Consider the following 11,586-nt stretch of genomic DNA (forward strand, 5'->3'; position numbering starts at 1 on the left):
TGAAATGGTTCTCCTTTGGGTCTAATGTCCCGACGCCACCTTTTGTCCGAGTCGAGTCAAAGTGCCTGCTGAGATGTCATACGTCTTAGAGCTGCGGAATATTGGGCAATTCAGTAAATTTTTCGACCTCGTTTTCCGATAGAAAAATCACGTGCTCCGGAAAAACGTGTTGTGCGTGGCGCTATTTATTTAAAGGCGGGGACGCGGTAGAGTCTTATTCCTCACACGCGCGAAAGCTCACGTGTTTCAGAGAGAGAGAGAGAGAGGGAGGGAGGGAAGGGAGCGAAGGGGGTGGGGTCGTACCGATTACGGAGCTTGAGATCTAGGGTTTCGGGTCGCCGGAAAGCATGTCGATGGAGTCGGAATTTGTGGATTCTGGGAAGGTTTCCGGCAGGGATTGGGGGACTAAGGCCGGGGAGAGGTCGAACTTCTCGTGGACGTGCAGCCGCCTGAGCCAGTACCTAAGGGAGAAGGGGAGCTTCGGGGATCTGAGTCTGGGCATGAGCTTCAACTCCGACGCGGCCACAGGTACTCTGTTCTAGCCTTCTCCGAATTTTCCAGAAATTCTCATTTTTTGTGTATTTTTTGGTGGATTCGAAAGGTACTTTTCCCTCTCCGTTTTTCCGATTCTTTCTGCGTTTTTCTGGTGGAATTTCGGTTCGATTTCGCTTCTCCGGCCACGGTATCCCCGTCGTCCTGGCCGGAGTTCGTGATTTTTCGTCGATTTTGGTGACTTCAATCTTCTTCATCGGTTTTGCTTCGGTTCGAATTGTTCTTTTTGCGAGATTCCTTTCTTTTCTCCCTCTTTTTCTCTATCCGTAGCCCATAGGGATTCCGCCGGAATCGTGATTTTTCGGTGTGGATTTCTTGAGATTATTACTCGATGTTTTCTGTTTTAGCCGTTTCGGATCGAAATCTTGACGAACATCGCCTTCTGGATAGTTTATGCGTTGATTCAAAAGGTCTCTTTGCAATTAAGAAATTCCTCATTTCTGCTTTTCTCCGCTCTGTTTCTATGACAAGTCGGCTCGGTATCCGTGTTCTCCGGCCACGAATTGGCCCTTCTTTCCCTAGGGTTTAGGTCTATCTTCGGCGATATAGGCGCGTTTCGGCGTCGGACTTCGCGTTTCCCGGAGATTCATCCGTCGGTGTGATCTGGCGAATCCAAATCGGAGTTTCGTGTGTCTGGACTCTGTACTCTTCTTGCTCGAACGTTAGCGATCTTCCTTCTTCCCTAATTTGCGGTTCTCATGCAAATGCTCGTTGTCTTTTCCTTAAAATTTCCGCCAATTTGTCGATTCTTTTGGCTCATTTTCAGGAAAACAACGGGAAAGATTTTTCCTTTCGTGTTCTTTTTGCCGAATTTCCTTCTCCGTTATACATTTTTCGGTTGGAACGACGGCCGTCTCTCTCTCTCTCTCTCCGGCCGGAGCCGAGTCCCGTGGAACTCGTTTTCCGCCGGAACGGGAAATTTTTGCTGTTTGGTTGAACCTAATCGAGTTTCGGGTTTGATTCCCATCGGTGTGATTTAGGCAAAAGCTACCAGAGATTGGGAAATTGAATCGGGCGATTGGAATGGAATTCCGCACCTGAGTCAGATCTGGTTCGGACTGGACTCGGGTTTGGACCTACTGTCCGATTTGGGTTGATAGTACGATACGTACCTCAGTCCGCCAGACAAACATATGAACCTGAAAAACCATGCATGGTTACCTAACTAAATTTTGTTGGAACTTGGATTAATTGACTCTTGACAAGTCTAAAAGATAACTCTCGTCGGGCCTTTCATGTGGTCCGCAAAACATTCCGAGAATAATCATACAGGAGCTTGACTTATCGGTGAACTAAAGGTGAGCCTCTTCATGACCTTCGATTTTTTAATCAACGAAAGGAGTGAAGAAAAAAAGAAAGACAAAAAATGACGATGCGACGAAATTGCCCTGATGGCTCCGCACCGGATCGTCCTTTCTCTCGCCTTATCGGTCTTCGGTGGGCGATGAAGGATGTAGAAAGAAATTGTGGACCGACCAAAAGCCGTGCTTTATTCGTCACGTGTTCGTACCGTCGCCATCCGGCGGACGCCCTGCAGTCTACGCTTTGAAAACAAAATGACGTATATGCCCTCAATCTTGATTTTTGACCTCGTTCCGTTTTTGCAGCCACGCCGGAGCCCGCCGGATTCCGTCCTCCAGCGGCGGCGGCGACGAAGACGGATCAGCAAGGGGTGGAGGAGGCGGACGGAAACTCGCTGACGCTTTTTCCTCAACACGCTGGCTTCGGTGGAGGCTCCGTGACGGAGAAGAGTTTCGCTCGGAACTCTGCAGGGTAATCATCTATCTCTCTCTCTCGATCGATCGATAGAGGCCGTCGATCTCCAGATATGTACGCGATGAGGCAGGTGGTTGATGGATCGTGGATAGTTCTGGCTCGGATATCGGACCTGATTCCGAAACCGATGTGGCCTGGATATCTGAACAGAGTCTGAACCAGATCCGAACCTATCTGAACCGAATCGTACTCGTTTACGTCCCTTCCTATGGTCCAAGCTTCTAGCGACGTCTGATCCGGTCACAGTCAAGGTGGTGATAACCATAGTCACTGATGAATATAACGGCCGCGTTTTTTCTCATGAGAAATTACAATTTTTTATTTTTCTTGCGTTTTTTATCAGTAAAGTAAAGAGTTTTAGAAATTTTAAGTAAAAGAGAAAAAACTAAAATATGTGAAAAAAAACCATATAACCGTCCTTTTTCGTATATTTCTGATAAAGTCAAGATAATCTTTTGAAAGGCAGAAACTGATGTGATATTTTCAAAAGATTGCTATAATTTTTGAACATGCAAAATGGCTAACAAAATATGGTGAATTTTCGTGATATTTTTCACAAAAACGGCGGCATTCATAAAGATTGAATTCTTTATGACCTCTATTTCCATCTCTGCTTCATTCAACGAACGAATGCACACAGGCTGGTGGCAAAGGAAGGAAGAGGAGGGACGGCTCAGATGACCATTTTTTACGGCGGGAAGATGGTCGTCTTCGACAACGTGCCGACGGAGAAGGCTGAGGCCGTCATGAAGTACATCGGCAACGGCAACGGCAACGGCAATGGCAACGCCCCGAAGCTGCAGCCCGTCACCAAGAGCAGTTCTTGCGGTATGCTTCCTTCCCCCTTCCCACTTCCCTCCGTTTGTTTTATGCCGTTTTTTTCCCCTAACCTTTATTTCGTCGTTACGTTAAATTGATGCACAACGGTGGGCGTTACGTTTAAATTTTTTGCATAAGGGAAATTCGGAAAATTTTGTTAATCGGATGTCTCTTGTTTCAGATCTCCCTATCGCCAGGAAGGCCTCCCTCCAACGCTTTCTTGAGAAAAGAAAGGACAGGTCTCTCTCTCTCTCTTTCTCTCTTTCTCTCTCTCTCTCTCTCTCTCTTTCTCTCTCTCTCTCTCTCTCGTCCATGACTTAGGTGCAATCACGTTGCCCCACAGCTGACAGGCTGTACCCATGGAAGGCAGGCAGGTGCAGCGGCGCACGATAGCTCTCTCTCTCTCTCTCAATTATGTTTGGCTGTCTGGATAATATTGTTGGGGGGCGAGATCTGATCCAAACCGCTGGTTTGTAAGGATCTACCGTCCATGTGGGCTTACGTGGGGTGGCCTTATCCCAAGCATAGTGATGCTAGATTTATGAAAATCTCATTATCGCAAAAAATTAAAACGGCAATTTCTTACGATTTTTTTAAATTTCTCGTGTTTTTCATCAAAAACATAAATATTGTTTTTAAACGTGATATTTATGTTTTTATCTGTTATTTTTCGTAAAAACTCATGTTTTTATTTTTAAATAGTTTTATTTGTATTCCTTTGTAAGTTTTTTATATTATTTATTTTTTATTATTATCGAGATTGTATCAAAAAAACATGAAATTTAAAAATATATATATTTTTCACGAGTTTTTGGCTGCCAAGATTTTGCCGATTTTTACTTTTGTCACTATAGTCCCAGCTGCACAAGCATCCTGTATGCAAGTGGAAAGACGTGTGGCTGTAAATGGTTCCGGATTTGCCGTCACTTTCATTTGGTCAACAAATATCGTGATATCTTTGTGAATAGTTCGGAAAAGGTGAAATTTTTGGAATAATTGGGAAATGTGCTCTATCATTATGCCTTTTTATTGGCAAAGTCCCAGAAAATTGTTTATTTTTTTATTTTGTTTTCCACAGAACACTACATGTGCTAGTCTTTTTATTTTTTTTTATTTTTATTTTTCAATATATACATCGCGAGGAGAAACCGCTATTATGGTTCTCAGCTGGATAATTGCCGTTTTAAACTTTCATCAATAGAACTGGGCCGGGCCATGACAATTTTTTTTTACCCCACACACCGACCGCACCTTCGCTGCTTCCGGTTGGTAAAACCCGCAAGGTCTCCCTCACCACCGGTGAGTACACCCAGCCACGACCTTGCGGCAAGGAACGCCACCCGGGGTTTCGAACTTATGACGTCACAAGTCGCCCTTACCAGATGAGCGGAGCCCTTGTGGGCGGGCCATGACAATATTCTCATACCCAACGAAGGTCATAAGCGTACTGGGTCAGGAACATGGTGTTCTATTCACTGGACCTAGCAGCAAGTTCGGCCCTTGTGGCCCATGGATCTAGCACCAGTTCATAGAATATGAGTTGCAATATAATGCACGTTTCTCACAGTTTTCTTATGCAAAAGTTTGGTTTTGCTGTCGTGTTTGTTCATGCCTCTCTTTTCTAACTCAGGATGAATGCAAGTTCTCCATACAAACTAAACTCCATGCCAGTGACGCCCGAGCAAGAGGAGCTGCAACAGGAGAAGAGCACGGGCGGGCTGCCGCAATCTGCCTTCCCTATATCTCTAGGGCTCTCAACGCCAGTTTGTCAGGCGCTGTCCGGCAAGCCATGGCTCGGCAGCGATCCGAACTCACAGGTGTTCAAGCCATTTGAGCTGCCACCACTGAACTCTTCGAGCCAGGCATCCTCTTGAGCTCGCCTCGGTCTTAAACATGGTCCTAATTAATCTGATCGGGCTGCCAATCGGGCATGTAGCAAACCCCTGTGCTGAATGGTATCACGATCGAGCCTGACTTTTTAATATTATTATTATGTAATATGGTAATTGATTTGTGATATTGACTAATCCCTTGTGTTTAAGTATAACAAGATGAACGTTTATATATGCTGCTCTTTATGTTAAGCATATTTTGAATGGTATTTTGCTACATGTTCCACTCAACATAAGGAATGGATTTAGTCAATTAATGACAAAGTCGTTAGAATGATTACATATAAGGATTTTGTGGGATATATTTTATATAGTTAACTCTTATGTTTTGCTTAATTGGTCAACTGAGAACCTGAAATTTTGTGTGAACCCAGATTTGAGCATTTTAGTGTTTAGGGCTTTAGGGCCAGCAAGCATGGAGGGGAGTTGGGCATGAGAAAGGTGAGTCTATGGTGAATTTTTAGAGGGGGACGGATGTGAAAGTAAAGCTTACGTCAACTTTCACAGGAGGAAGGATGGTTCAATTTTCTACATCCGAAGCGATTGTTGACGAACTGGATATAGAAAAAAAAACATAATGTTTGCAAAGCCTACAAAAAGTTGAAGCCAATGGCAATTTTTTGAGAAAAACGGTAATTCTTGTTTGTTGAAGTTTTTTTTTAATTAGAAAATGTCTCGTCCTTACCAATAGGTCACGTAGAGGCGCACACGCACATAGGGATCATGATCGAGTAAGAAAGCACACATTCACACACAGATCAAACATGATAAATAAAGCTTAATTTAGTAATCTCTCTCGTGTCCAATAATCACGTTTCCACGTGTTGGGCATGGACTCATGGGATTGGTGCTCAAGGTGATAAGAGTGGCATGTTGATAATGGGATGCATGTAGGTCTGGTAAACGAACAGTGCAGCTCGTGACTCGGCTCGTCAGTAACTCATTCGTGATCGGTTCGATGGTTGTCCAGCCGATCCACAATCAGCTTGTTTAGCTTAAACGAGTTGAGCCCAAACATAAGGTGTTCAGCTCGGCTCGGCTTGATGGTGCTGGTATATATATATATATATATATATATATATATATATATATATATATATATATATATATATATATATATATATATATATATATATGGATAATATATAAAAAGAATAATGCATAAAATATATATAAAAAAGAATGATGAATGAAAAATATATACATAAAATATGGACTATTAAGTCTAATTTATAAAAAGTTATATGTATTTTCAAATATAATATGTAAAAATGTATATACTATGTATAAAAAACATGGAATGTTTTTATATGAGCCAGCTCGTGTTCGGCGAGCGCGAGCTCGGCTTGGCTAAACACGAACACGAGCCAAGCCACAAACTTAATCCACTAATAAATGAGTCGATCCTGAACATGCACTGTTCGGTTCGTTCTGCTTGTTTACCAGCCCTAGATGCATGGGCCCCTCTCAAGAAAAATAATTGGATGCATGTACCAGCATTTTGAGCCAATGTCTTTAGGTTTTAAATTGTTTTTGGTACTATAGATGGTATGCAAAAATGGGGCCTCCATATGGTAAATCGGTGTAGCCTGTGCAAAGGAGATCTTGTAACCGCTGAACACCTATTCTGCATCTGTCCATTTTTTTCCAAATTTTTATTCACTTGGCTCGGCAGCATCTAGTCTTGCAGTTGAACCCGTTCACATGTCTCAGTGAATTGATTTTGGGATCTACTATAGTAAGACACTCCAAGAAATGGCGTTGGGCATACATGGAAGTGTTGGTTTCTAACTTCTTTGGTGGCGAAACTGGAATGAAGGGAATAATGGGGTTTTTAAGAGGATTAAATCTGATCCTAATCAGGTGCGTCATGTGATCCGTTTAGACGTCTTGCAATCAGCTCTAGAATGAAGACATCTCATGGTTGGGTTGGGTTGGGTTCTTGTATTTTGGGACCTTTTTCTTAAAATTTTCTGTTTCATGCTTTCTGATCTCTCTCATCTTAAGACGGATTCTCTTCGTTTTTTCTGATTAATCAAATTTTTTTTTCTCTAAAAAAAAAGTAGACAAACTTTCGCGTGATTGCGGTTGGTCTCGCCAATAAAACTCGAATAATGATGTTGTCCCTGTCAACATTCATTTTGGCATGCTTTAATGAATTTTTTTTGACAACTTGGTAAGAGGTCACACACCTACCCCAACTACCCTTTGAAAACCAAGAAGCTTGTGTGCATTGTCTGGCCTTCGGTTGGTAAAACCCTTGTGGTCATCCTGCTCACCCGAGAGTACATCCAGTTGTCACCTTAGTTCAAGGGACGCTACCCTTGGGTTTCGAACTTGTGATGTCCCATCAACTTTGTGACATTCACAAGTCACCCCTACCCTCAGAGAGTTTATGGCAGGCTAAGACTCGCACGAACAGGTCTCAGATTCTAGTTGTGGTTTCTCTATTAAAGGGAAAAAGAAAAAGATCTTGGACAGCGAAGCTAAAATACCCTTAAATTACTTTACTTTAATTATCTGTTTGGATTTCCTCCATTCTCTTATTCCAACTCCAATAAGTGTTGTTTTTCAGCATATAAATTAAGTTATCTTTCTTTTCTCCGATGGATTATCAAGTTGACATCTTATGATATCCACGAGTAATTTGTTAGATTGATAAATATCTTAGAATGTTTGTTTTTTGCATGCATCTCTCTCTCTCTCTCTCTCAATTTTATTACAGCCCAATCCAGTTTCCTGTTTTTCAACACTTGAAGGGGAAAAATCAAAGGCAGTGTAGTGCATTTTTTCTCCATTAACATAAAGGAACTGGAGCATAGAGCATGAGAATTTTTTATGCCAAAACTTTTCCTGGCCAAGAGGGAAGTACTTCTCTCGGGCACGTTTGCAATGCACTGTGATTCTTAGGTTTTCTCAAGATCCTGTGATCATAAATCATAAATCATAATCATAACTTGTGATTGTGATTGCCAGCAATATTGGTTGTTCCTTCTATGAATCTTGTGAATGTTGGTCACAAAAATTGAACCAACAATCACAGTTTCTACTTTTTCAGCTGTGATTGTTCATCGTCTCTTGCCAAAGTTCTTTTTAACTTTATTGACAATATGACCAATAATCACAGTTCATCCTGTCCTTTCATCCGTTTTTTTTATGATGAGGAATCCTAACCGAAGCAAGAAAAACCCTGGGCGGGGCCACGACCATCCTGCCTTATGTGGCCCACCTCTAAAAGCAACCGACACACCCATGTGCCAGTGAGGCTTGATCCTCTGCCTTGGTCTTAGCACCCTCACAACCATACCGCTGGCCCAACTCTGCTTGAATCATGATCTCTATTATTGTTTGGACGTATTGTTCACGTCATCACGTATCTACCGCGAAATCAACTTTGCTATTTTTCTATAATGACATGAGATAAAAAGAATACTCTAATCAACAACAATTTCATGTGAAATCCATTTCAACAAGTCAATGATGGTGTGGCTCTGTTTTTTTTTTTTTTTTTGGCTTTTGTTGTGTTCTGTTTTTATCCTCTCAAACATCGTAGTAAATTGCTGATTATTTATGAAGGGTGAAATTAATTTATGAAGATAGGATTATTGATAGTCTAATTTGTAAAAGAACAATTGAATAAAAGTAAAGAAGAGATGAACATCTGATCTTTTAACTAAAGTCCTACAGCCACAAGAAAAAAGTATATATTCCTTTCTTTTTTGGTTTATTCAATCTCTGATGTTACACGTTTATATACCGACTTATGGGTTTCTCTTATCTCTGGTGACTGGGTTGTGTTCAGTATTTTTTCAAAAAAATGGTTACTCTTACAAGGTTGCTTTAACTTGAGTCCATTAGTGCAACATCTCTAAGTTTCACCTGACTTCTTCTTGGAAAGAGGAGTTGTTCTCCCTCTCGGTCAGCACCTCTGGTGGTCTTGAAGTTGATCCTCACTTCACTGAAAGATATAACGATCTCTCTTCCCTTGTCAAGGAATGGAGTTAAGGGCCTCTGCATCAATGACAGTAAATGCCAAGTATTTTACCTTGAACATTGAAATCCACACCTCGCTGGTTGCTGGAACCGTCTTTGGATCAGTGGTTGTGAATGACTGACTTTCTCAATCTTTTCGACCTTGGTTCCGTAGGAGCAAGTCAGAAAGATTGAGAAATAGAACCATCTGATTTGATTCATTCTCAATAGCCATGAGATGATCATCTTAGGGTAACTATGGGTGGTACCTACCAAATACCTTGGTATGCCGCCTCATTCTAGGCAGACTAAGGCACCTCTATGGTGCCCTACCATGGAACACATCAGACAAAAATTGCAGTGAGCGATATTTATCTATGGCAGGTCGTGTAGTTATCCCCATCGATCTATTTTATGTCTATTTTGGCATCCCTGGCTGTTGTTGAGAAGTATATCAACAGGTTCCATAAAGATCCATTTGAATCTAATTTATATTTTGAATTTTTATTAATTTAATTTATATTTTGAATTTTTATCATTTGGCTCTTTAGATCATTTTAGTATTTGGTTCATTTGTAATAGATATTGAATTCAATATTAAGGTGTCATGAGATTATGATAAGTTTTATCTTTTAAAGAGTTATCACTCTAGAGAGTCCATTAAAATTAGAATTCTTTTTTTATAAATATAAGAAAAGCCTAAGAGATTGAGAATTTTCAGTTGCTTCCTTATTATTTTATTGCAAGTAGCCTAGATAAATCAAGCCCTCTCGATTTACATCACATCCTCTACCATTTCTTGTGGTGCAACGTCGAAGAAAATAATAAGCAACCCCTTGTTAGCTAGGACTAATTGGTTTCCTCTTATTTGAACCATGGGAGTGGGAATAAAAAACGCATGCACCTTCGATACAACGTTTTTTATGTGTTGGTTATGGTTGTTGGCCAAAGCCAATCTCCACTTTGGGATTTTTGATTCCTCAAGCAAAAATGTCAAATTCAAGGCAGCCCAACTTTCTGGTTGTTTGGTGGTTCTTCACAAAAATCAGTCATTTGGGTTGAATGGTCTAAGAACATGTCCATCTTCCAAGTACGAATTTTCATTCAGAATGATGATCAAGATGCCATTGTTTTTTTATGTTCTAAACATGGTTCCTTCTCTACAACATCATATTATTACTCTCTCGAGAGCTCAGCTCGTCCTTGAATGAGATGAGCTGAACACAAGTTGGCTCGTGTAAAAACATTTCATATTATTTGTACATAGTATATACAATTTTTATATATTATATTTGAAAATATGTATAACTTTTTATAAATTAGACTTAATATATAGTCCATATTTTATGTATATATTTTTCATTCATCCTTCTTTTTTATGTATATTTTATGCATTCTTCATTTTTATATATTATACAAAATATATATTATCCATAAAAAATATATATATATTATCTATAGGAGCACTATTGATCCAAGCCTAGGTGAACACCTTGTGTTCGGGCTCGACTGGTCACTAGGCTCACCAACCATACGAACCAATTGCAAACTAGTTAATGACGAGCCGAGACGTATATGTTTAATGAATCATTTTTCTATTCCTCAAAAAAAAAAAATTGATAGATAACAGGCATCTAATTATGCCAAGGACAAGTACTTTTATCGAGCACGAAACAATGTTTTTTTTTATGACGAAGAACCCTCACCGAAGCAAGAAAAACCTTGGGTGGGACCCCACGACAACCTTTCTTTACCTGGCCCACCTCTGAAAGCTACTGCACCAGCAGGGTTTGATATGCAAACAATGTTAACCATTAGTTGGGAATATCCCAACGTAATGTCCTCTTTCACAGACGGAAAAAGAAGAAGAAAATATCTTCATTCAAACTATCTTTTTCCCTAAAGATGGCTGTACAATTTTCAATCATAGCCTACCGTGTTTGCATTTGCCACCTTCTTGGACAAGAAGAGCACAACAACCAGAGGAAACTACAAGGTTATCCTGCTTTTTCTAAATAACACGTCTCAAAAATCCATTAAAGGCCCATTTAAATATTTTTGGAATATATATTATACAAAAGTAGAATAGCTCTTTTTGTCTTGATGCAACCAATGTTTGTGACTTGTGAGTTCACAAAACGTGACTGGTCCATTTAAATAAATTTTCTCCATGAAAGGCCCATCTAAACATATATCCTTATGCATGAATCTTCTTTTTTTGAAGGGCAAGCTGGGGTTAGGCAGACTCCTACCAGCAGTTATACAACCATACTAATATACTATTGGGATTCGAACTTGCAACGTCCCAACACAAGGTGGCGTGCACTAACTGCTCCTGCCAAACATGCGAAGCTCTTGTTGCTATGATAAATTATACTTCGGCGTTTAGAAGCAAGCCCATGAGCTCAAGACAAAAAAAAAAAGGCCAGAACTGTTTGACACAGTGCAAAATATGCCAAGTTTATGGAAAAATGTTTCCATTGAAGTTCAGCATTGCAAAATGTGATCAAGTTTCCCTTGCCACCAGGTCAAAGTCAAAAGTAAGACCCGAACCCGACCCAATCTCATTCGGGTA

At 40.5% G+C, this 11,586-nt stretch overlaps 1 protein-coding gene across 1 annotated transcript; it reads left to right on the forward strand.

The window, feature by feature from the left end:
* The first annotated feature begins 246 nt into the window (after window positions 1-246).
* Window positions 247-5,256, forward strand: LOC149827477 (protein TIFY 11d-like). Its single transcript, XM_090019385.1, has 5 exons — window positions 247-528; window positions 2,160-2,325; window positions 2,969-3,156; window positions 3,329-3,386; window positions 4,778-5,256. Exons 1-5 carry the CDS (start codon window positions 348-350, stop codon window positions 5,019-5,021), a joined length of 837 nt encoding a protein of 278 aa, XP_089875511.1. The 5' UTR covers window positions 247-347; the 3' UTR covers window positions 5,022-5,256.
* The last annotated feature ends 6,330 nt before the right edge of the window (window positions 5,257-11,586 follow it).

The sequence above is a fragment of the Nuphar pumila genome, chromosome 10, assembly GCF_984573655.1.
Source record: "Nuphar pumila chromosome 10, dmNupPumi1.hap1.1, whole genome shotgun sequence".
NCBI lineage: Eukaryota > Viridiplantae > Streptophyta > Magnoliopsida > Nymphaeales > Nymphaeaceae > Nuphar > Nuphar pumila.